Source organism: Hibiscus syriacus, unplaced genomic scaffold (genome assembly GCF_006381635.1).
Source record: "Hibiscus syriacus cultivar Baekdansim isolate YM2019G1 unplaced genomic scaffold, ASM638163v2 tig00110729_pilon, whole genome shotgun sequence".
Classification (NCBI taxonomy): domain Eukaryota; kingdom Viridiplantae; phylum Streptophyta; class Magnoliopsida; order Malvales; family Malvaceae; genus Hibiscus; species Hibiscus syriacus.
Genome location: NW_024062843.1, coordinates 1,090,497 through 1,117,928, shown reverse-complemented (window position 1 = coordinate 1,117,928; position 27,432 = coordinate 1,090,497). Strand labels below are relative to the sequence as shown.

Here is a 27,432-nt window from a genome sequence, read left to right as displayed (position 1 = left end):
CCTATAGTAGATTTATTACTAGGCCTTTCAACTAATGTCCATACTTTACTTCTCTCAAATTGATTTAACTCTTCTTGCATAGCCATAATCCAATGTTCATCATTTAATGTTTTTTTAATATTCTTAGGCTCTATGCATGAGATAAATGCAACATAATTACAAATATTTCTAAGAGAAGATCGAGTTGTTACCTCTTTTGATGGATCACCTATAATTTCACCATCCTTGACATAGTTGTACTCTCTTGGATAAGATACTTCCATTTCTTCAATGGTTGGATTCTCAAGAGGATCATGAGTTTCCTCATTTTTCGTTTCTTCCTTTGATGATGGTTCTCCAACGTCATGTCTAACGTCATTTGTATTTATAACACCTACATCATCATTCACACAAGAATCCTTCCTCGGAAGGGGATTATCATCGAAAACAACATGTATAGACTCTTCTACAACTAAATTTCTTTTATTAAATACACGATAGGCTTTAGAATTTAAGGAATAACCCAGAAAAATTCCTTCATCACTTTTAGCATCAAATTTGCCAAGGTTTTCTTTACCGTTGTTTAAAACAAAACATTTACATCCAAAAGGATGAAAATAACTAATGTTAGGCTTTTTATTTTTGAAAATTTCATATGGAATTTTCTTTAAAATTGGCCTAATCATTACTCGATTTACAACATAACAAGCGGTATTTGTGGCTTTCGCCCAAAAATATTTTGGCAAATTATTTTCACAAAGCATGGTTCTAGCCATTTCTTCTAAAGTTCGATTTTTCCTCTCACAACTCCATTTTGTTGAGGGGTTTTAGGTGCTGAAAAATTATGGCTAATACCGTTAGAGTTACAAAATTCAGTAAATCCAAGATTTTCAAATTCAGTTCCATGATCACTCCTAACACTAGTTATAGAGTAACCTTTTTCATTTTGGATTACTTTTGAAAATGTGATGAATTGTTCTAATGCTTCATCTTTAGTATTTAAAATTAGAACCCAATTATATCTAGAATAGTCATCTACCAAGACAAATGCATATTGTTTTCCACCCAAGCTAGTAGTTCTAGTTGGCCCAAAAAGATCTAAATGGATCAATTGTAAAACTCTACTAGTTGATACATCATTAATGGATTTAAAAGAAACTCGCTTTTGTTTTCCTTTAGCACAAGCATCACAGATTTTATCATTATCAAATTTAAGCATAGGCAACCCTCTTACTAGGTCTCCTTGAATTAACCGTTGCAAAACACTCATACTAGCATGTCCTAGTCTCCTATGCCATAACCAACTATCATGTTCATCCTTAGCAACTAGGCATAAATTAGTCACTTCAAAAGAATCTAAATGCACCATGTATATGTTTCCTATTCTATGACCAACAAGCATAATCCGATTAGATGCAATGTCAATGACTTTACAACCATTAATTTCAAATAAGACATTGAATCCTTTATCGCATAATTGACTAATACTCAATAGATTATGCTTTAATCCATTCACATATAAAACATTTTTAATTTGTATGGAAGAGGTATTACCTATTGTACCAATACCTTCAATGTGACCTTTTGAATTGTCTCCAAAAGTCAAATCTCCTCCATTTTTGGCGTTAAGCTCAATGAATCAGCTTTTGTCTCCGGTCATGTGTCTTGAGCATCCACTATCAAGGTACCATGAATTTGAATTTGTTTCTCGTGCCTTGTAGCAATGCTCCTTTCCATAGAAACATAGATTAATTTTTTATTTTTGGTACCCAAATTCTTTTGGGTCCATATTCATTAGTTTCCAAAATCCTAGTCCCCTTAGGTATCCATTTGTGTAGGATATTTTTATCTTTAGTAGTAATGAGTTCTTTAGGAACCCACATACTTCTAACGATTTTTCCATTAGAGGTTCTTTGAGGACCTCTATGATTATAGTTTCTAAAACTTTTTCTAACAAAGTTGGATTTTGAATTTCCACCTTTTTCAAAATGTTTTGTTCCAACTTTATCAAAAGAAGTTTTAAGATCATCAATTTTCTTTTGATGATCATCATTGATCTTTGAAAGTAAATTTTGCAAATCTAAATTTTTCTTTTCAAACTCTTCTAGTTTGATTTGCAAATCTTTGATTTTACTTTCAAGATCATTGTTGGTTTTGGATATGAGTTTGTTTTCATTTTTCAATTTTGAAACATCATTTTTATATTTTAAAAATAATTTCTCATAATCCGAAGCCAACCCATTATATTCCTCTAATAACTCATCATAGGATAAATCATCAAAATCGGATGAGTTAGAGGTTACCTTAGAATCTTCCCCAAATGCCATCAAGCACAAGTTAGCTATTTCTTGTTCCTCTTCATCGGAACTTTCTTCATCGCTCCATGTAGTCACATGAGCCTTGTGCTTATTCTTTGATTGACCATTTTTCTTCAATTGTGGGCAATTATATTTGACATGCCCTGCTTTTTGCATTCGTAGCAAATGATTGGGTCCTTCTCTTTCGGTTCATTTTTTAGGCCTTCATTTCGTTTGAATTTTCTTCCTCGATAAGGTCTCATCATTTTTCTGAACCGTTTGGCAAACAATGCCATTTCCTCGTCATCGTCATCATTATTCGAATCACTCTCATCTTTTGTGGATTTGAAAGCAACTCCAATGTTTTTCTTCTTCTCCTTCTCCTTTGGTGTCTCCTCAATCTTGTCGAGGTCCACCTCATCTTCGAGCATCATTTCATGAGTGAGGAGTGGCCCAATTAGCTCTTCAAGAGTTAAGAACGTTAAGTCCTTAGACTCGATGATTGCCATCTTCTTTGATTGCCACGATTTTGGGAGGGAGTAGACTAACTTCCTCACAAGCTTTTCATTTGAAATGATCTCTCCATATGATTTGAGACCATTGAAAATCGTTGAAAATCTATCCGTCATAGCTTTGATATCTTCATTTGGTTTCATCCTGAAATTTTCATAGCTATGCGTTAAAATACTAATTTTAGATTTCTTTACCTCATCGGTACCTTCATGAGTGACTTGAAGTTTGTCACATATTTCTTTGGCGGTTGTACACGATGAAACTCTTCCGTATTCATCTGGTCCAAGAGCACAAAAAATGATATGAATGGCTTTGGAGTTGAGCTGGAACATTCTTGTCTCTCATTCACTCCACAACCTTGGATGAGTGAGAGGTTTGATGTATCCTTCTTCTACAGTATTCCATGCTCCCATGTCACTTGCTTGAATGAAGTACATCATTATATTCTTCCAATAGGCATAGTTAGCTCCATTGAAGAAATGAGGCTTGTTGACGGGCATCGAGTAGAGACTGGAGTCTAAGTTTGAAGCGGAGGCCATTGATGACTTTGATTATCGATATAACTCTTCCCAAATCGACTCAAGAGGCAATTAAACCTTCAAATGAGTTAGGCTCTGATGCCAATAGTTGAGTTAATCGATTGACTGAATCGACCAAGAGGGGGGTGAATTGGCAATAAAAATTTTGGTGGAAGCTTTTGCAGAAAATTAAAAGAAATTGCACAGCGATTTAGAGTGGTTCGACTTTATCAACCAAAGTCTACGTCCACTACATTAGCTATCCACACTAATGATTTACCAACAAATTCACTAATTTTTTCTTTCTTTTGAGGCCAAAGATATAACCTTACAACTCCCTCAAGAATATACCCCAATTCTTGAGAACACTCTTTTCTCAAAGAAAAATACAAATTTGCAAACTTACAAGAAAAACCTCACAAGGCAAATATGTTTGCACAATTCTAAAACAAAGAAGGAACACTCAAGAATAAATACAATTGAGCACAATAAGTGTTCTTGAAAGCAAAATGAATATTGAATGAAAAATAGGCTTGAAATGCTCAAGCTTGAGGTTTGATGCTTTCTCTTTGATTCTCTCTTGATTCTAATTGCTTGATGTTTCTTGTTGTTGATAAATGGCTTCTAAGCTTGCTTAAATACACCTTGAGTCACTTCTAAACGTTGGGGATGATTAGTGAAGATCATATAGCCATTTTAGTGTGAAAACAATTAATAAAACAGCTTGGAGCGTGGGGGGAATCGGTTCCCTAAGTGTAAAATTCAAATATTTCAACTGTTATACAAGGGGGGAATCGGTACCCCCTAGGGGGGAATCGGTTCCCTCCGAGCATACTGGAATTCTCGGAGCCAAACCATTCAGGGGGGAATCGGTTCCCTCTGAGCAATCTGGAATTTTTGGCTTTGAAATGGTTCGAAATACTTTGTAAAATTATTTTGAAATTGTTTTAAGATTAAAACTTAATTTTACACTTTGAGTAAGGATTAAAAATGATCTTTGAAAGATTTGGAGTAATGTTTTGATATTCGAATAATTCTATCGAATATACTTAGAAAATCATTTGGAAAATCTTAAAATTCATTTAACTGAATTTGTTATATCGAAATATCAAAATCTTTTCAACAGATTGGCTGTCACATCATGACAAACAACGGATTACCATGATCGATCTAAGGGATTATAACCCCCTAAACCCAACCTAAAAGAATTAGGTTGAATCTAGAAAGCTCATTAACTAAATTTCCCAAAATCGTACCAAAACATTATTTAAAATAAATTGAAAATTTACCCTCGTATTTATAGATTGCAAACACTTAAAGTAACTTTAATAAATTAGTAATAATTAAATCATAATCCAAATGTTTATAAAATTCAAAATTCAAGTCTCAATGTCTAAAACAAAATTTATGTTTAATGTCCCAAGATAATCAAACATGACAAATAATATCCAAAATAAATATTAATTAAATGTGCAATAGAAAACCCAAGTAAAAAAATGTAATATTGAATAAAATAAAATCGGGGTAATATCGAAACTCCAAGTATTAGTTCTCCTAACTTGAGTATCTGAAAGAGAAAAACTAAGGGGGTGTAAGCTGTAAAGTTTAGTGTACCTCTAAAGTGCAAACAAAAACAAGTCATAGCTTAATCCAAATAAACCACAATTATTCATAGTCCAAATCAACAATGATATGCAAATTCTTATGCAGCCACCCATACTCCAAACACTTCATCAGTGAGTGGGTTCCCCAGAACCACTCAAACTACATTCACTCAATTCTAAAGAGTGGGGTCTACCACACAAGCAGAGGCCGCTAAATAAAAAAAAGTGACAATTACCTCGTCGAGTGAATGCACTGAACTTCCCCTATCAAAATTCGTCCTGATATGATATGCAAATGATACACATATCTGATATCTGATCAGATCTGAATAACATATATCCGAATAAAATATATTCAAATATCATATATCCAAATTATGATCTGATCCAAATGAGAATACAATTACATGATCCCAAAATCCAATCTCATAATGTAATACCCCAAAATCTTGGATAATAACCAAAATGTAAATTTTGAAAGTTTAGTGGCCAAAGTATAAAGTTGGGAAAAGTATACAGACCAAAGTGGTAATTTTCACAAGAAGAATTTGCATTTCATAAATGAATAGATCACCCCCAAGAATGATTATTTGACAGTGATCAGATTCTTGATCCAAAATTTATGTTAAAAAGCTAGAAAGTATTAAAATTTAGTGAAAATTCAGTAAATCGAATTAAATAGAAAATTTAAGAAAATTTGAAAGTTATTAAATTAAGCTTAGAAATATTTTTCCATATTTTAAAAGGATGAAAATAATGCGGATCATTAGATTTGAGAATTTATTTCCATGTCCAATTTGGACTTGGAAAAAAATTAAAAGATTGAAGTTTTTGGAAAAGAGCATGAGTAAAGTTGTAAAGGGTAAATTATTTTGTTCTTCTTTGAATCTGGGAAGATGAAAAAGGTTATGTGGCTTTGTATGGATGTAAATATAAGGTTTCATTAATGGTAAAATTGTTATTTCTCAATTAAATAAATTTTAAATTCATTTAAGCTTAAATAAATGACAATTTATGAAAATTGTATGGTTGAATTTGGAATAATATGATCGTAACTTAAATTTATATTTGAATTCTTAGATTTCCACTATTAGAGACAATTTATAATCAATGTGGTACCAATTTTGGGCATTGTGGGGGTACTTATCCTTCCCCACGCGTAACCGACCCCAAACTTTTTTTTATTCAAAAAATAAATTTCTGGTTATACGTAGACTTGTTTATCTTTTAAAACGATGTTTTTTTTTAAAAAAAAACTCTTTTAAAAGATATTTTTTTAGGTATTCGACCTACCTAACCCAAAAGGTCGATGGTGACTCCAAAACATTTCTTCACAAAAAATCGAATCTTTCACAAATAAGTCGAGACTCATTCTGAGCTCAAGGGACGGTTACGTTTCGAGCTCAAGGGACGGTTACGCCATGTAGATTACATCATTCATCACTAAACTATCTTCTCACTCCTATTTTGATACTAAAGTTTAGAAAATTTCAATTTAAATACTCAACTTTTAAATTGCTCTTATTTTAATAACTATATTTTATTTTATTGCACAAACCAAGTGACTTCAGTGGTAAAGAAATTGTTGTTATTCATTGAGGTCTCGGGTTTCGAGCACCAGTAATACCAGGGTGTGAGTGTTCAATGTCAAATGGTTGAGAGTTATCTTTGAACAAATATTGCCATGTACTTACCCCGAATTAATCAAAAAATATTTTATTTTATTAATAATTTTTATGACATGATATTTTTTATTATTATTTTATTAATATATAATTAAAAATAAATAAATTTGAAAGTTAGAACGATTGAATTAGGAGTAATTTGAAAATTAAGTAATTAAATTTAAAAAAATTAAACTTTAGTGACCAAAATAAGAGTGAGAAAATAATTGTGTGATGAGTCTTGCAATTTACTCATAAAAATGTGTTAATAACCCGTTAAGTTTTTAATAACGAGATACTAAAACGAAACAAAACGAAACGTCAGATATAATTTTAAAAAAAATTAAATATATACATATAAAAATAGACTAAAACTGATAATTTATATATTAAACGCGTAACTTACCATAAAATTTAATTTACACAAATACATCTTTTATTGATAAATATTCTATTTTTAATGACATGATTGTTATTGGCTGCATACTCATCTAGTCGCTCCTCCTTCCACCGAAGCACCCGAATCCGATACCCGAAATCTAAGTGTTTAGCGACCTAACTTCTCGTTCGCCTGAGATGGTGTTATTTCTCATTTCACTCTCGGCTCTGGCTGCCAGTTAACAGATCCCTCAAGGATTTCTCTGATTTCGACGTCGAGTGTAAAGGCATAGGGGAGCTTTACTGCAAGACCAACTCATCAAGCAGGGCCGAAAGTTGGCCTTAGTGATTCGACGATGTCGAGTGGAAGTACCCGCGCTCTTTCGCTATTATCAAAGAGGTTGTATCTACAACTAGGTACGTAAAACTAAAATTTCTATGAGTCAAGAAATCAGAACACTGAAAACTCGACACTCATGAAACACTAAACTCGTAATGATTCCCGATTACCCAATTGTCTACTGTGTTTAAAATTTGTGGGTTTTTTCTTTTCATCCAAATTTTCATTATACGTGAGAATTTTGAAGTTAATTGTGTTACTGGAACTGTTTCCTACATTTTTGTTTATCTTATTGTTGACTAGTTGAGTTTCATTTTTTTTTATTCTTCCGGGAGAATAATTTCATTTTCTAAAATGTTGATATGGAATACGGGTTTCATGTGTTTGTCAAAATGTTTCTTTTTATGAAAATAATTATGCTTCATTTTATCTATTGTTACAAATTAGATTTCATGTGGGATACTTGCTCCTATGTTGCTTGGATTTGGGTATGTTTAGCTGGATCATTTGGAATCGCAAGAATCCTTGGTTAAAATGGAATTCCAACTCAGCATCTTTTGAGATTTTGAGAAGAGTTGCTATTTGGAGAGCACAGTAGGATGAAAGTTGTAAGGGGATGCTTTTCTTTGGTTGGGGTGTTTTTCTAGATAAGTTACTTAAAGTCGGATGTCAGCGTGGTATCTGTATGTGTCTAACATAGGTATAATTATTTTTTCCCCAAAATTCCTATGTATCTAGGGGGTCTTTGGAGAAACACATCGCCATTCTAATGCCTGGATGAGTGTTAGACATGAGTATCAAACATGGGTACTTAAAGAAAAGTATTTGGAGCAACGTAGGTTTCTAGTGAATTGAAGGACTTTGAGAGCTACTTTCATTAGCTGATTGGTTGTCATGAGCTTTTCTAATTCTATAATGCTTGACTCTTTAGGTGATGCTTTTTGGCTTTCCCAAATTGTCAAACTTATTCACTTTTATGTTTTTTTTAATTTCTTAAAATATCTCGTATGGTTCTTCTAATTCAGTAGGTAAAATCTATAATTTAACTGAGAAAGTCAGGTTCTTGATTTTGGAAGTTGGAAAGCATATCAATGATGCTTCTACTATTTAGTTCTGCTGTTTTCAGGTTGTTTAATGCAATATCTTTTAGCAGAATCTATGCCGATGGCATTCAGGGGTCATTGGAGATCATACAACTCGAAAATAGACCTGAAGAAGCTTAGGCCAATGATACTCAAGAGAATTGAGAATCGAGCCAAGGATTATCCAGTGCCTGGAATGATTCCAGTGGCTGAAGAGGTTCTCAAGGCCAGAGAACTGCTTTTCCAAGGAGTCTTCACCCTTCTCAAACTATTCCCCATAGTTGCTTGCAAGTAGGACCCACTGCTCCTCATTTAATATATCTATTCAAATACACCTTAATCTGATTTTGCCTCGTTTATAAATAGTACGAAGTAAGCTTTCATTCATGCTAGACTTAACTGCTATAGCATATGCAAACAAAGACTTTTGGGTAGGCTGACCTTAGAGGTCATATATTCATATCCATTGTAGTACACGAGAGCTAAAAATGGGTACTTCTACAAAAACTAAAGATATTAGCATTAAGATAAAAGCTTTTTGGTTTTAATTATTAAGTATTTTTATAATTTATTTTACATTAGATAAGTGTTTAAAGTATTTTAACATTAAAAACAAGAAAACATCAAACCGTCCATCAGTTCAAGTGGTTGAACTGGTTGTACCGGTAACCAAAGCGCTGACTAGTTTGATTCTAGTCCTTTATTTTTTAAACATCGAGTTAAATCCCTCTAATTTTACTGCATTACTCTAACCTCTGTTTATTTTTAATTTTTAAAAAGCCATTGATTGATATAAATGTTTGCAGGTTTTGTCCAGAGGTATACATTGGTGAGAAAGGTCATTTAATCCAGACTTGCCACGGATACAGGCGCATTGGAAAGAATCGGGTTCATGAATGGGTCCATGGTGGCTTGAATGACATAGTTGTCCCTGTAGAAGCTTTTCATATGCACAACATGTTTCAGGGTGATTTCAAACACCAGCAAAGATTTGATTTCGAACGTGTTCCCGCAATCGTGGAGCTTTGCATGCAAGCAGGAGCAGATGGAACAGATGAAATCTTGAGATCTGGTTCATTAACCACCGAAGAAAAATCTTGTGGTGGAATCAGTGGAATCGAGTCTTTGTCCGATGATGATATAAGGGTGGTAGCAAATGGCACCTTGAAGGCATGGGAGAGACTTAGATCCGGTGTTAGGAAGCTGCTCACGGTCTATCCTGCAAAAGTTTGCAAACATTGTTCCGAAGTTCACATTGGGCCATCTGGCCTTCAAGCTCGTCTTTGTGGAGTATTTAGTTATGAGAGTTGGCGTGGCTCCCATTATTGGATAAAGGCCAAGGTTAATGACTTGGTCCCCCCAAAGATGGTGTGGCGGCGACGGCCTCAGGATCCAAAAGTGCTTTTGAACGAAGGTCGGGATTACTACGGGCATGCACCAGCGGTGGTTGATCTGTGTTCAAAAGCAGGTGCTATTGTTCCAAGCAAGTATTTATGTATGATGAAAGTGAATGGCTTACCTGGACCTAATACCTATTACTAGATATTTGTATAGGAAAATATCTGGAAATAGAAAAAGAATATAGAATTTGGAAAGATGGTTTTTTAAAAAGAAGAACAAAAGGTTGGTTTTGAATTTCTTTAATATTAAACTTTACTTCATTTGTTCGAATATATAGTTATTAAATGCTAAAATTGCAGTTAGATGTAACCTTGAGATATTTGAAAAAAAGTTAACTGAAACCAAATCAATAACATTTGTGCTAAAATGATGATGATAAGAGGATAAACTGTTATCCCAAGAGAGATTCCGGTAAAGTGAAAAGATGATGATAAGATGATTCAGTATTGAGAGGATTGAAGAAGAGATAAATGTGAGATCTATTAGAGAAGCTGCATCATCTTCTTTTGTTATAATATGGCTTCGGTCTTTGTGGTCGACGAGAAAAATCATACGATCGCTGGTCAAATTTTCCCGATCTTCGATCTCTTTCTTTAGGTCATTGAATGTGGCATTGTTGTTGACTTGAACGTAAAAGAGGTTTCCAGTCAGAATCTGCATCACCACCTTCATGCTTTCCTTATCAAAATGTCTCTCGTCCATGAAGGGATTTACATAAGAAAAAATGTTAGTTTTTAGCATGCTTGTGATATGAATCACTTTTCCCATTCAAATTTTTTAACAAAGAAAAGAAAAACAAACTAAATAAAGTAAATGTCAATATTATTGATTTCATTAGGTATATATACTCATTTATATTAGTATAAAATTAAATATTTTTAGATTATATAAAAAGAAAGGTTACGCCTATACCTTTCAATTTATCGTATAATATTTTATTATAATTGTTGGAGAATATTGATTTTAACATATTCCGCAGTTATTTGGAGTTTTGGAGTCTTCGTTAAATAATTTAACGGAGTTGAAGCAATAATCTTTTCAAAATATAGAAAATAATGGCAATACGATAGCCACTTTGATCCGTGAAATGTTGAATAAATATTGGGAAACGAAAATTAGCCACGCATGTCTAGAGGCGAATAAGGATGGATAATTTAAGTTATAGGTTTATAATATTATGATGCCTTGAAAGGTAGAGTTTTTTTTAATATTAATGTAGTATTCGTTAAGAATGTTTTTAGCTTATTGACAACACATATACATCTTGCAGACGTAACAACTCAAATTCAGATCCGTTTAGGGAGAACAACATTTCATTTTATTGTTTAAGTCACTCAATAGGTTCAAAAGATAGATTTTCTTTTCAAGTGATTTTTATTTGACACTATTACAACCACGAATATGCATAGTTTTAATCTTATGTAGGTGTTGTTACTTTATTGATATCATTTTGTTTTGTTTTTTTCCTTCTAGATTTCTTTTGGTTATACATGGCATAAAGTAAACAACTTATAGTAATTCTAGAGCAACCTGCAACATTATATCAACTAATTCTGGTAGGAACTTATTGAAGACCAATTCTCCTACAGGCTTATCACGGTTCATTTCGCCGATGCATGTTGATGTTCTAGTTTTTAAGAACATTGACAATCAAAATCAAAACCAAATACTAAGTTTCAATTTTGGATAACCCTAGTGTCTACTTTCCAAAGGGATAAAGGACTATCCAAAGGAGATTCCGACAAAGTAAAAATATGATGATAAGTGATTCGGTGTTAGAGAGAATTAAAGAAGAGATAAATGTGAGATCCATCTTTCGTTCCACAATCAACTAGAAAAGTTCTATCTTCTTCTTTTGTTATAGTCCGATTCTAGTTTTTGTGGTCGACTACAAAGATCATACGATCGTTGGAAAATTTTCCCGAGCTTCGATCTCTTTCTTCAGGTCACCGATTGTGGCATCATCACTGACTTGAACATAAAAGAGATTTCCAATCAGAATCTCCACCACCATCTTCATGCTTTGCTTATCTAATTGTCTTTCACCCATAAAGGAATTTACATCAGAAAAAATGAAGCAATATGTGATATAAAACCCAAACAAATTACATGTTCGTGTTAACTGGATTTTCGGTAGTTAGCTTTTAGCAAGCCTGTGATATGAATCATTTTCTCCAATTCAAGTTTCCGGTAAAATAGATGAATAATAATAATAATAATAAATCAAATAAAATCTCAATATTATTGGTTTTATCAGGTATATGCATTCATTTATATTATAAAACTTAATTTCATGATTTTGAATATAAAAGTAGATTATATATAAAAAAGAAAGAAGTGCCTATAAACTTTCATTCCGATAAAAAGAACAATAATTTTAACATATTTAACAGTTATTTAAAGCCTTCGTTAAATCATCCAAATCATATTCGGAATTAATCTTTTAAAATATAGAAAATAATTATTTAAGAAATATATGTTAGATGTATGATGATATTATTTAAGGATTATAACCAGTAAAAAAGAATAGTTCTGCTTAACAAAAAAGAATAGTTCACACTTGCACGAACCAAACAGTCATAGTAACAAAGGAATTGTTATTATTCTCTAAGGTCTCAAGTTCGAGCACTAAGAATGTAAGGGGTGTGAACCTTCGACGTCAAATGATTAAGAGCTATCTTTGAATAGATATTGTATAACCCCCTAGACCCGGTTTGGACGTTATGCTAAATCTAGGTTGTTACATATCTTATTTAGAAATCTCTTTTCTTATTTAAGACAACGTTAAAATTCATATAACAGTATAATATGAAATTAGTCATAAGAAAGGTTCATAAGATATATATATATATATATATATATATATATATATATATCAGAAAACTGTATAAATCATATATATAATAAAATACTGGTAATACAGATATATCGAGACGGTAGTAAAAACAAATGTCACCAAAGTTTAACAAAAAAGGCATATAGAGATATACAGTGGTACAAAAATAAGAGTAGTCGATCCTCCTGATGCAAAGTCTGCTATCCTACGGTCTGCTACTATTTAAAAAGGTTAAAATTTACAGAATGAGCTAAAAAAGCCCAATGTGCTCCTTACGGTGTATAAAACCCTAAAGATAAAATACTTCAATAAAAAAATAGTTCATCAAACATGTTTTAAAAATATGAACACTACCATATCCGATTAGTAGAATGTGTAGGTTCCCCAGAACCATACACCCACATGTACACCCAATAAGGCCTTATACATATAGCATAAGGACTTGCGGTAAGGACTTACCCTGAGCACAAACAGAGGAGCCTACGGTAAGGACTTACCCTTAGCACAAAGCAGAGGAGCATGCAGTATGGTCTTACAAGTCATGGACTAGGCCTGATATATTTCCTCCAATAATACCCCTAATGACAGTAATAAACATGTATGTATTCGAGTGAAAACGGTAGTTTAATCCATTAAAACACGAAAATATTCCAGACTCAGAAATCAGATATGAAAATACAGAAATCAGAGATCATATTAGAAATGTATAGTCAATTAGATATCAGATAAACGATATTCAGAAAATCAAGTATCGTGTCGTAAAAAATATTCAGTATTATTAGAAATCTAAAACAGTTCAGATGAATAGTTTAAAACAATAATGTAACACCATCACGAAACACACATGTACATGTCTGAGTAGTATAATAGGAAAGCCTACTACTGAGTTTTCCTATCACGATCAGCGGCAGTGTTAGATCCTACAAATCGAAAATTCTATATCGGAATCCTAATATGAATAATAAAACCTCTATTTAAACAATTTGCAGAAACATACGAGTAACTCTTGAGGAACGCGAATCGTGTAGATCTGACGGACGGAAGCACTGGATCTAACCAATCTTTGGTCGAGTGAAACACGAGTACCTTCATAAAAATATAATCTCGAATCAATTCCATAACCAAATATCGAATAAATAAGCAAAAATGCTAAAAAATACTAAGCATTTTCAGATTAATAGACTCGATTCGGGGCCTTCGGGTTAAAATTTAGCAAAACGGATCACGAAATCAGACTCAGAACGTCGAAAAATGTCAATATGGGGGTTTAAAATAAAATCAATGCCAGTCAACGGTTGATCGGTTTGGTTCGGGTTGGGTCGGGTTAGAAAGTAGATCAGGTCGGATAGCGGGTCAGGTCAGAATTCGGGTCGACCCAAGTTCTAGCAATCCACCAGGCGGTGGAACTTCCCCACACGTAGCGGCGGCGCCTCAATGGGTAAGAAAAATTCTGAAAAAATTCACACGTATGTTTTAAGAGGTTTGGAGCTCGGTTCAAAGCGGAGAGCGATTTTGAAATATCAAAAACTTAATCTTCCTTACCCTCTTACACGCTGGCAGAAACAGAGACAAAATGGACACCAGTGGACTCGAGACGATACAAGGAACACAATGGTGCATGAGGTGTCGAAAACGGAGCAACATTCGGTGAAAAAACGTCGATCAAAAGTTTCCTTCTATAAGAGGAAAAGTTGAAAAGAGAGTAAAAGAGGGTTGAAACTTTCCAGAAATATAAAGTTTATGATTTTTTGGGGTTTTAAACACACACTTATGAAAAATAATGTAATTATACTATAGGTCCTCTAATTTTAGTACTTTCCAAATTTGGAATCAAATTTAATCAAATTTTCACTTTGGTCTTCGAATTTAATTAAAATTTCAATTTAGTCTTCGAAAAAATTTAGGTCTTAATTTGGGGTGTGACAACTCTCCCCCTTAAAAGAAATTTCATCCTCGAATTTTACCTAATAGAAATAGATGTGGAAACTGAGCCTCCAACGACCTAACTCTATGGACTGAGCTACGAAACTCTGAACTGTTATTAAACTCTTAGTATTCTCCACCGGAATATTAAGAACCCAAGGAATAGAATGTGACACATACGAATGTGTAGAACCATTATCAAACACGGCAGAGTAGGGAACTAAATGAATAATAGTACCTGTAATCACACCAAGCTCATCGGGGTCATATCGACGTCTAGCAGCGTAAACCAACCCAGACTGTCTGGCCTCATATCTAACTGGACACCTACTCTGAGAAGCTTAACTTCTACTAGTCGATCTTGATGCTCTCTCCTAAATATGGTTCTCTACTAGAGTCTAAATTGTACTCTGGGTACGAGCGGGAGTACGAGCTGGTGTCTGAACTATAAGAATTGGCTCTGGATAATCCCTCAGGAGATGGTCACCAGAACCACATCTAAAATAGATACCCAACTTATTCTTGAATTCACCAAAATGTCGGCTCCCACAGTGCTCACATGAAGACAAAGACTACGATCCAGAAGAACCACCCTGAATAGAAGGCGTTACAGCTGATGAACTTGACACCACAGGCCTGAAACTCGAACCATCTCTCTAAAAAGACTCACTCCGATCTCCCTTGCTGGGGCATACAGAAGAGTCAACAAAACCAGAAGGCTTCCTGAATTAGTTTCGATCTCGGTCTTTATCTCTCCTGTGCTCCATACCCACTCGTTCTATATCATTAGCGGTCTTGGCTATCTCAACAAGGCATCAAAGTTTCTCTCTCGGTGGGTAGCAACTCGACTCCTAATCTCATACCTAAGTCTATTCTCGAACCTTAAACATCGATCTGATTCAGTGTCAACAAGTCCAGTAGCATAACAACTCAACCTAATAAACTCGATCTCATAATCCACAACATACATATCACCCTGCTCTAAATTCTGAAACTCCTGGGTCGCTCATGTAGGTATCTTTCTCCGATGTAGCGACTCCGAAAACGTGCTTTGAAAAGATCCCGCGTCAACTGATTGCCCGGAATACTATCGAAAATCGATTGCCACCATCTAAAACTCTCTTTCTTCAGTATAGCTAGGGCCCCATTTAACTTTTGCTCATGCCTTAGGTCCATCTCATCCATAATCCTCTTTGTATCCTCCAACTAATACTCAACGTCAGTCTGAGGTCCACCAGTAATGCCCTCGAACAGAACTCCTTCAACATTTACCAAAGACTTCGAAATCTCGACCGCTAATATTTTACCAGGGACTCTAGCAACTCTCCTGAGCATACGAAAGACATCTCTATTAATGGCATCCTTATCCTCGGTGACATGAGAGTCTCTTGCAGGTGTAACTAGATCATCTCGAGAAATAAACGAATCTACATGTGGAACAGAAAGATCTCGAGATGATATCGGATCATCTATCCTAACAGAAGGCCGAGTTGTTCTCCCTCGACCACCGCCACAACCTGGCCTACGACCTCTAGCAGCACTCATTGGATAAATCTACAATGCTCCACGGAAAGAATTTGAACCTAAGTTAAACTAGCATAAAAATCTCGAATATATTTAAAACTCGTTAAATAAGGTGACACGATTTTTTAAAACATCAAAAGATCTTGAAAATCTAGAATTTATGACTCATCCACAGTTAAAGTGTTTAAAATCGAAGTCTCTGATACCACCAAGTGTAATCTCTACACCCGACCTAGATGTTATGCCCAAATCTAAGCAGTTACATATCTTATTCATAAATTTCTTTTCATATGTAAGACATCGTTAAAAATCCATATAATAGTATAATATGAAATTAGTCATAAAAAATGTTCATACGATAAACACACACACACACATACACATATATACGTATATTAGAAAATTCTATAAAACATATAGAGAACAAAATACCGGTAATACACATATATCGAGACTGTAGCAAAAATAGGTGTCACCAAAGTATAACAAAAAAGGCATATAGAGATATACAATGGTACACAAATAGGAGTAACCAGTCCTCTTGATGCAAAGTCTGCTAGCCTACGATCTACTACTATATGAAAATGTTAAAATTTACAAAAAGAGCTAAAAAGCCCAGTGTGGTCCTTACGGTGTATAAAACCAAACATATAAAATACTTCGTAAAAAAAGTTCATTAAATGTGTTTTAAAAACATGAACACTATCCCCATCAGATCACCAGAATGTGTAGGTTTCCCAGAACCATACACCCACCTGTACACCCGGTAAGGCCTTATACATATAACATAAGGTCCTGCAGTAAGGACTTACTCTGAGCATAAAGAAGAGGAGCCTACGAATAGGACTTACCCTTAGCACAAAGCAGAGGAGTCTGCGGTAAGGTCTTACAAGTCATAGACTAGGCCTGATATACTTCCTCCATAATACCCCAATGACAGTAATAAACATTTATGTATTCGAGTGAAAATGATAGTTTAATCCATTAAAACATGAAAATATTACAAACTCAGAAATCATAAACAGAAATATAGAAATCATAGATCATATCAGAAATGTACAGTAAATCAAATATCAGATAAACAATATTCGAAAAATTAGGTATCATGCCGTAAAAATATTTAGTATTATCATAAATCTAAAACAGTTCAGATAAATAATTTAAGACAGTAATGTAACACCATCAGGAAACACACATGTACTGGTCTGAGTAGTATCATAGGAAGCCTACTACTAAGTTTGCTGATCACAATCAATGGCAGTGCTAGATCCTACAAATCGGAAAATCTATATCGGAATCCTAATATGAATAATAAAACCTCTATTTAAACAATTTACAGATACCTACGAGAAACTCTCGTGGAGCGCAGATCGTGTAGATCTGACGGACGTGAAGCACTGTATCTAACCGATCCTCAGTCGGGTGAAACACGAGTACCTTCATAAAAATATAATCTCGAATCAATTCTATGACCAAATCTTAAATAAATAAGTAAAAATGCTAAAAAAAAATACTAAACATTTTCGAATTAACGGGCTTGATTCGGGAATTTTGGGTCAGAATTTGGCAAAACAGATCATGAAATCGGACTCAGGATGTCGAAAAACGTTAAGATTGAACCAATCCTCGATTCGGGTTGGACAACGGGTCAGGTCGGACAATGGGTCAGGTCAGGTCGACCCATTTTCAAGCAACCCACCAGGCGGTGAAAGTTCCCCAAGCAGAGCGACAGCACGTGGGGTGCATGCTGGGTCTTCAGGGGTCAAAAAAATTCCTATGTACGTTTTAAGAGGTTTTGAGACATTTACCAAGCTCGGTTTATAGCAGTGAACGACGGAGAGCTCGATTTCGAAACGTCGGAAGCTTAATCTTCCTCACCCTCTCACACGCTGGCGATAACAAAAACAAAGTGGACACCGGCGGACTCGGGAAGAAGTAAGTAACACAATGGTGCGAGAGGTGTTGAAAACGGAGCAACGGTCGGTGACAAAACTTCGATGAAATGTTTTTTTCTATAAGAGGGAATGTTGAAGAGAGAGAAAGAGGGTTGAATTATGAAAAGTTTATGATTTTTTAAATCCACACTTATGAAAAATAGTATAATTACATTATATGTCCTCTAATTTTAGTTCTTTTCAAATTTGGATCCAAATTTAATTAAAATTTCACTTTGGTCATCAAATTTAATTAAAATTTCAATTTAGTCCTCGAAAAAAATTAAGAAAAAATTAGGCCCTAATTTAGGGTGTGACATATTGTCTTGTACCAACATTAGATCAATAAAAAAAATCATAACTTAAATAACATAACACTAAATGTTATCTGAATATTGCTTTTGAAATTATTTCCTTTTTGCAAACAATATATTAAATATTAATTAATTTTCAATTGGATGAATATTTAAGTGATAAGTTTATTAATATGTAAATTACATGGGTGATCGTTTAATTATTGTCTAATTTCATTTTGATTATCGATGTTTCAATTTTGTCAATCAAATCGTCCAACTATTTAAATGTTTCAATCAAATCATTAATCTTTAACTTTTAACAGAAATGGTGATGCGACAATTTAAAAAATTGACATAATTATGCATTTGATATTCAATACTTTTATATTCTATCGCATTTCTTATATATATTCTTAACATTTTCAACTTTTAACTTATTTTTTTATCGTGTGGAAATCCAAAGCTCAATCAACTTAAACTCTTATAACATTTTAGGCGCAACACATTTTACTATTAAAAATATTAAGATTCAATATTGCAACATACTTTCTTAGCGAACCGTGACATTCTTGGGCGCAACCTATTTTATTAATAAAATTATTAACATTTTAGATCGCAATCTATTTCTTAGTAAACCATAACATTATTGGGCGCAACTGCTTTTTTATATATATTCATAACATTTTCAATTTATAACTTATTTTCTTATCTTAGGAAAATCTAATGTTTTATCAACTTAAACTTTAATAACATTTAAGACACAACCTAAACTATTAATAGTATTCATAACATCTACCGTTTATAACTTTTCTTACCCTATATAACATTTTAATGCAACATGTTATGTTACTCTGACTGATAATTTCTCCAATTACAATTTATAACATTATATGTAGTGCTTTTAACCTATAAACTTTTTTACCGGTCTCGTCGTTCACTAGTCTTATTTTAGGTGCCTCACAGCAGAACCTTCTCAATATTACAAATATTTACAATTGAATTTAAACATAAACTCAAAAATTAAACTCAACGTGAATTTTACAAACTTGACTTGTCTCGAAAAAATTTTAAGTCAACTTCGAGTTATAAAATTAGACTGGTCAACTCAAATTTTTTTGACTCGATCGAACGCTCACCCCTCGTTAGAAGTGTTTGAATAAATAATCTATTGAAAATGGAGTTTAAGCTTTCTTAACAAGAATGTATTCATGAATCAATCTTCGTTATGAAATTCACATATAAACCTTTCATGATTTAAATAACAATTGCCTCAACTGGAGTTCATTAGTGTATGCACCAAGATTTACGGGAACTATGAACCACTGGGTCTCTTATAGCAGGAAAACCGATCGGAACAACAAACCCGGAGGTCCATCTTGAGCTGCCGGGAACTACTAGAGAACTGACTTGGAACCAGGAGAAACCCTAATGACTCTGGGTTATCAACCCATTTCGGAGTGCTCTTTGTGAAGGATTGTAATCTAAGAGTACTTGCATCAGCCTGAGATTTCACAATTAGCTCATAGAAGAGACCTTTCTCGGTTGAGGGTCCGATCCGGATCAAAGTGATGACATTCCCCAAAGTCTCAACCTTATTGTGGAGGATGAATAAAGAACCGCCCGCCTCCTCCCGAAGAATAAGAGACTTCTCAAAAACTCCAAAGGTAATGGCCGTTAAACGATCGTAAAGGAAACGCGTTGCAGAATATTTGTGTACATTACCAAAGTGTGCATTTAAATTCTCTGATGAACCCTCAAAGTAGCACTCGGAAATGGGGCATGAACATGGCGCAAATGAACATGCCTTTTCATGTTTCTGCTTTACGCTATAACTGAATGCTTCTTTGCACCCGTACTTCGTGTTTTGGCACGACACTTTGACGGATTCCAAAACCTTCTCAATTGCCCTGCAGCGACTGTAGCCAATCGGAGTCGAACAGGATGGACATCTATTCCTTATTTTCATGCAACAAGTAGAGCAAGCTATATGCCCATTCTCACACTGAATTGCCAATTAAACACAAAAAATTTATCAGAATGCATTTAATATATAAACAATGAAAAATAATTGCAAAAATATGGAAATTTATTTGATATTTCAGTCGAACAATATCCTTTCATCAGACAATGCCGAATCCATGCACCAAAACACCCTCAAGTTCAAGAGGCTAAAATTACTACAAAATTTACATAAGAAACCATAAAAAAAAGGTTTTGATGACATCAAAGATTCTCCCTTTAAGGGTTCGTCACAAGATCGTGTTTTTTTTTCTTTATTCTCATGACAACATGCTAAAATGGATTTGAAGTCAACATGTACATATCCAAGTATGAACAACACTGTAAAACTCACAAGCAGCTTACCTGTCTACGTATACTAAAACTTGGGTGTCTGTGTCGGATACATGTATGAGTCTAACACAGGTATTTTCAACCTTTTCCTAGTTTTCCCATGTATATGGAGAGTCCTTGGGGGGTCGTATCTCCGTACCCATATCCAAAAACATGGGTGCTTAAAGAAACAACAAAGCTTCCCATCATCTTAAGAGGTTAGAATCTCAAACGGTCCAATCTTTTCTTAGTTTTCCCATGTATATGACTTCATGTTCAATTATCGGGAACACTACTAAAAAAGCACTCTTGCGGACCCAAAATGTCTTAATTACATGGTTAAAAGAGAGACAGGAATGACCTATTCTTCCAGTATTGCTTATACCTGACTATTTGTAATAACTTGAAAATTGACCCTAGAGATGAAACTAAGATCTCAACAATAGAAAAAGGTTACCAGCCTAACTAAACCTCACTATATTGCAGTAACTCTTCATTTTTCCTTTCAGTCGTCCTGTCCGATATATATTTAACATGAGCATACGGATACGACCCTCAAAAGAACCTTCAAGTGCATAAAAATCTTCCAATGCATTGAAAAAGCAATTTAGATTTAACACAGAACAACATTTCAGTTATTTTCCCTTACGAATTCGTATAGGGAACAAGAAATATTTGAATTTCACATAATTCTCATGATCTATCAACTAACTAACCATCCTCTGTCATTGAAGCTAACGATCACTTTCTTCACCATATATATAGTTCCTTTTAGCAGTTCCGAACTTCGATTATAGTATTCATTTATAGAATTTAAGCAGATTTGCTAAATGAACAAACCTTATATTCACCAACAAAAGTATAAAAACCACAATACCAACTAATAAACTGAAGTCTAGGACAGAACAATTTCTCTCCAATCATATCCCCAAGTCAATATTCAAAGTTTTGCATGAATAACTAGTGTTGATGGATTCATTTCATATAAATTTAAAGAACATACAAGTTGAAAAGAGGCACACAAACATAAAATGTAGAGAATAAGAAATATAATTCGAAAACATCGATGAATTTTAAAAGCTTACCCTGACAAACAAAAATCTATCAGCAAAAATCAAACTTTTCGAAGCATTCAACAATAACAATAAAAAGAATCAGGTGCATATTAAAGGGAAAGCACTGAAATCAGAAACCTTTTTGACCCAAAAATTAAAACTCATCCCAAAACCCAATCCTTCAAATATAAAACAAAGAAATTAACCAAAATTTGAATGTTTTTCACCAAAGAAGAGGAAACGCATACCCCAAACCACACAAATTGTCTACAATTAAAAGACAACCTGAAAAACAGGGATACTCAAGGCCTCGTAACAGATAGAACAATCAAGAACTTCAGGGTCGGCTAACGTAATTGAAATAGATCCATCTTGAGCAGTGTGAGGGCTCATTTCTCCTTGTTCAGCTCCACTCTCCAATTGTTCTTCTCCTTCAGATTCTTCTGCTCCTTGGATGCTTCTTCTTCTCCTCCTTGAGATGCTTCCTCGCCTTCCGATTCTTCTCTTCTTCGGATTCTTCTTGACCTGAGCCTTGTATATCAAAAGCACGCTCAGCCCTCTGACGCTTAGGGACTCGGTTGCTTGGCCCTTCTCCGTCTTCTTCGATCACCTCTGATAACTTTGCCATTCTCTTATATTTCCCTTTTGCCCTATAAGTCTTATTTTACGTTTATGACTCGTTTCCTTTTTCCTTTTTTCTTTGAAAAAATATTTTTAAATAAAGAATATAAAATTGGCTTAAATTGAAAATAATCGTATATATATTGTCTTGGACCATAGTCCGTGATCGAGACTAGTGCTGAATCAATGAGACCCATCTAGACCTTCCTGGGACGCCATCAAGTAATTTGAGCTACACTAAGACGTCACCACGACAATCCTGGGCTAACATAGGTGCTTCAAGGAGCACGTGGGCCACTTTAGCTTAAGTTGACCTCATTTGAATAAATCTTTTCTTATTTATTTATTTATTTATTTATATTTAATTATATATTATTTTGAATTCAAATAAAGATGATGTGAAGATTTAGCTAGATTTCTTTTTAATCTTAGCCACTGATTGTATTCAATTTCATCTGTTGGATGTAGGGAGTTTCAACTATAAAGAGAGGCTTACTCCTACCTTATTTTTCATTTAAGTTTTGAGGAATAAAGTTAAGTATTCTCTTGATTTCTCTTCTTCTTGTTTGTGAGACATTTTTCTTTTCGAAGTTCTGTTTGCTTCCGCTATTTTGTCTAAGTGTTTTTACTTCCATTGTTCAGGATGACTTAGTCGTTTCATTCAAAAAACATCTAAGACCGCACATTTTTAATTTAAGAATCTAGGACGTTACAAGTGGTATCAACATGTTTCAAGAAGAAATATGGCCCCACAACAACAAGGAGAAGTCCCAGCGGTCGAAGTACCCTACGATCGTAATGTTGGGAAGAAGCGAGCACCATCTAAGGATGTACTTGGATCCGTGGAGAAGAAGGTAATCGAACTTGAAAATTCCATGAAGAAATTCAAAGGGACCTTATAGGAGGTAAAACCTAGACATAGATCTACAAGGACTTGTTAATGATGTGTACAACAAGTTAGTTCAGTAGATAAATGCCTCTGAAGATTTGGTGGTATTTTTTAAGGAAGAAATGAAGGCTCTTGTAAAATAGTAAGCGGCAATAATGGAGGCCAAGCTCACGGGTAAGATAAATGACTTTGATAGTGAGTGTAAAAAAATTTCTATTCTGGATTTCTGGTCTTGAACTCACTAAGGGGAAAGATCAATGAGGTGGTCGAGTCTTGGTAGGGGATATTAGTTTCGAAGTTGGAGTAACGGAGTTGGGATTCTCGGATAATTCATTTAATCCTCTAGACGGGTTACCAGGGTTGTGGTATATGATTCGGATCTGGAGCCTTCTAAAAATTTCTCTGAGGAGACCCTCCATCAAAGTCATCAGAAAAGGGGAGCACAATCCAGGAACGATGGGCAATCTCCAAACTCAATTAAATACAAATAGGGATTGGATTGGTCCAAGTGTGTGTAAAGTAAAACAACATAATTATGATGTCGGATAGTGATTATTGTAGGCACACTATGGGAAGAGTAATAGTGCTAGAAAACTGGTGTTCAACAGGGTCCCCAGAGAATGATCTCAAAAGCCACAGAAAAAGTAAAATCTAGAAGAATTCGAAGAAGATCAAAGGAGACAGGTTTTCAAAAGATCTGGAAATTAAAATCTCATCTCCAAATCAACATGCATGTTCTGAGAAAGGCTTAAAGGAAGCATAAGAGATAATCTCGCTGGGTAATGAATTAAGTATCAACTTTTGAGAAAGCAATCAAGAATTAATTTATGAATTAGCTTCACTTGAAGTGGAAGGCTGGTCAAAGCTACATTGATTCTTTCAGTCGTGACTTTGTTGGATAGAGATAATTTACTAGAACATAAGGGGTCTTGGATCGGAGGTGAAAATATTGACTGTAAGAAAAATGATGAACTCCAGAGGGCAGGGGTTTGTTTCTACAAGTAACCAAAAATGTGATGCTGAGTAAAGAATATGTAAGAAAGTTGTGGTACGATGAGAAATTTGAGTTCCAGTTAAGAGAATTTAACTCAATTCATTGAAAACTTTCTGCAGCCCAAGTCTATGTTGAACTCAATATTTTCTAATTTTTTATTTGCTATGAGTTAATATAATATTCTTCAAAAATTTATAAATAAATACAAAAATAATTAATGATGATAAAAATTGTGTTTATGTATTAATACAAGTCTAGAAGTGTTACAAAATACTCTAAAAATCATTAAAAGTGATTTTCGATAATTATAATTATAATTACTATATTTTATAATAAGTTGTGCGAATTTAAAAAAAATAACGTCTGCGATACCCGCAGTGACCGCGATAGGATCCGTTACGTCTGCGACCGCGATAAACGTAACGCGACAAAAAATGTGCCCGCGACTGCTATTTAAATCTAGAGCAACCTGCAACATTATATCAACTAATTCTGGTAGGAACTTATTGAAGACCAATTCTCTACAGGCTTATCACGGTTCATTTCGCCGATGCATGTTGATGTTCTAGTCTTTAAGAACATTGGCAATCAAAATCAAAACCAAATACTAAGTTTCAATTTTGGATAACCCTAGTGTCTACTTTCCAAAGGGATAAAGGACTATCCAAAGGAGATTATGACAAAGTAAAAATATGATGATAAGCGATTCGGTGTTAGAGAGGATTGAAGAAGAGATAAATGTGAGATCCATCTTTCGTTCCACAATCAACTAGAAAAGTTCTATCTTCTTCTTTTGTTATAGTCCGATTCTGGTTTTTGTGGTCGACTACAAAGATCATACGATCGTTGGAAAATTTTCCCGAGCTTTTATCTCTTTCTTCAGGTCACCGATTGTGGCATCATCACCGACTTGAACATAAAATAGATTTCCAATCAGAATCTCCACCACCATCTTCATGCTTTGATTATCTAATTGTCTTTCACCCATAAAGGAATTTACATAAAAAAACGAGGCAATATGTGATATAAAATCCAAACAAATTACATGTTTGTGTTAACTGGATTTTCAGTAGTTAGCTTTTAGAAAGCCTGTGATATGAATCATTTTCTCCCATTCAAGCTTCCAGCAAAATAGATGAAAAATAATAATATTAATATTAATAAATCAAATAAAATCTCAATATTATTGGTTTTATCAGGTATATGCATTCATTTATATTATAAAACTTAATTTCAATCTGATAAAAAGAACAATAATTTTAATATATTTAATAGTTATTTAAAGTCTTCGTTAAATCATCCAAATCATATTCGAAATTAATCTTTTAAAATATAGAAAATAATTATTTAAGAAATATATGTTAGATGTATGATGATATTATTTAAGGATTATAACCAGTAAAAAAGAATAGTTCTACTTAACAAAAAAGAATAGTTCACACTTGCACGAACCAAACAGTCATAGTAATAAATGAATTGTTGTTATTATCTAAGGTCTCAAGTTCGAGCACTAAGAATGTAAGAGGTGTGAACCTTCGACGTCAAATGATTAAGAGCTATACTTTGAATAGATATTGTATAACCCTCTAGACCAAGCTTGGACGTTATGCTAAATCTAGGTTGTTACGTATCTTATTTAGAAATCTCTTTTCATATTTAAGACAACGTTAAAATTCATATAACAGTATAATATGAAATTAGTCATAAGAAAGGTTCATACGATATATATATATATATATATATATATATAAGAAAAATGTATAAAAAATATATAGAATAAAATACCGGTAATACATATATATCGAGACGGTAGCAAAAACAAATGTCAGCAAAGTACAACAAAAAAGACATATAGAGATATACAGTGGTACAAAAATTGGAGTAGTCGATCCTCCTGATGCAAAGTCTGCTATCCTACGGTCTGCTACTATCTGAAAAGGTTAAAATTTACAGAATGAGCTAAAAAGCCCAGTGTGCTACTTATGGTGTATAAAACCATACATATAAAATAGTTCAGTAAAAAACAGTTCATCAAATATGTTTTAAAAATATGAACACTACCCCATCTGATCATCAGAATGTGTAGGTTCCCCAAAGCCATACACCCACATGTACACCCAGTAAGGCCTTATACATATAGCATAAGGACTTGCGGTAAGGACATACCCTGAGCACAAAGCAGAGGAGCCTGCGGTAAGGATTTACCTTTAGCACAAAGCAGATGAGCCTGCAGTAAGGTCTTACAAGTCATAGACTACGCCTGATATACTTCCTCCAATAATACCCTCATTGACAGTAATAAACATGTATGTATTCGAGTGAAAACGATAGTTTAATCCATTAAAAACGAAAATATTCCAGACTCTGAAATCATATAGATAAATATAGAAATCAAAAATTATATCAGAAATGTACAATAAATCAGATATCAGATAAACTGTATTCAGAAAATCAAGTATTGTGTCGTAAAAATATTCAGTATTATTATAAATATAAAATAGTTCAGATGAATAGTTTAAAACAATAATGTAACATCATCAGGAAATACACATGTACCAGTCTGAGTAGTCTGATAAGAAAACCTACTACTGAATCTGCCGATCGCGATCAGTGGCAGTGCTAGATTCTACAAATCGAAAAATATATATCGGAATCCTAATATGAATAATAAAACCTCTATTTAAGCAATTTACAGATACCTATGAGTAACTCTCAAGGAACGCATATCGTGTAGATCTGACGAACGAGAAGCACCGGATCTAACCGATCCTCGGTCGGGTGAAACATGAGTACCTTTATAAAAATATAATCTCGAATCAATTCCATAACCAAATCTCAAATAAATAAGAAACAATGCTAAAAATACTAAGATTTTTGAATTAACAGGCTCGATTCGGGGCTTTCGGGTCAAAATTTGGTAAAATGGATCACTGAATCATACTTAGAACGTCAAAAAATGTTAAGATTCAGGTTTTTGAAAAATGTCAAAATTCAGTAATATTGACCGGTTTGGTTTGGGTTATTAGGGTCAGACAGTGGGTCGGGCTAGACAGGCGGGTCAGATCGAGTCGTCCCAATTTCAAGCAATCCACAAGGGGATGGAACTTCCCCACACGCAGTGGCGGCGCGTGGAGCTCGTGTAGGGCCTCTAGGGGTTGGAAAAATTCCGAAAAAAATTCATACTTAAGTTTTAAGAGGTTTTGAGAAACTTATCAAGCTCGGTTCACAGCTGTGAACGACGGAGAACTTGATT

The 27,432-nt window shown here is 34.1% G+C and overlaps 1 protein-coding gene and 1 pseudogene across 2 annotated transcripts; one reads left to right on the top strand and one right to left on the bottom strand.

Moving 5' to 3' along the window:
• The first annotated feature begins 7,067 nt into the window (after positions 1-7,067).
• On the top strand, positions 7,068-9,932 carry LOC120139163 (APO protein 4, mitochondrial-like). Of its 2 annotated transcripts, XM_039154478.1 has the most exons (4): positions 7,068-7,370; positions 8,447-8,666; positions 9,182-9,215; positions 9,279-9,932. In XM_039154478.1, exons 1-4 carry the CDS (start codon positions 7,310-7,312, stop codon positions 9,915-9,917), a joined length of 954 nt encoding a protein of 317 aa, XP_039010409.1. In that variant the 5' UTR covers positions 7,068-7,309; the 3' UTR covers positions 9,918-9,932. The 2 variants fall into 2 exon arrangements, with proteins under 2 accessions (XP_039010409.1, XP_039010408.1); XM_039154477.1 differs by having other exon boundaries at positions 9,182-9,932.
• A 9,611-nt stretch (positions 9,933-19,543) lies between these two features.
• Positions 19,544-22,356, bottom strand: LOC120139133 (annotated as a pseudogene).
• Between the last annotated feature and the right edge of the window lie 5,076 nt (positions 22,357-27,432).

Coding starts and splice junctions, on each gene's coding strand:
- LOC120139163 (XM_039154477.1), top strand. CDS start 7,310: ATGTCGAGTGGAAGTACCCGCGCTCTTTCGCTATTATCAAAGAGGTTG. Junction 7,371..8,446: donor GAGGTTGTATCTACAACTAG/GTACGTAAAACT, acceptor ATCTTTTAGCAG/AATCTATGCCGATGGCATTC. Junction 8,667..9,181: donor TTCCCCATAGTTGCTTGCAA/GTAGGACCCACT, acceptor AAATGTTTGCAG/GTTTTGTCCAGAGGTATACA.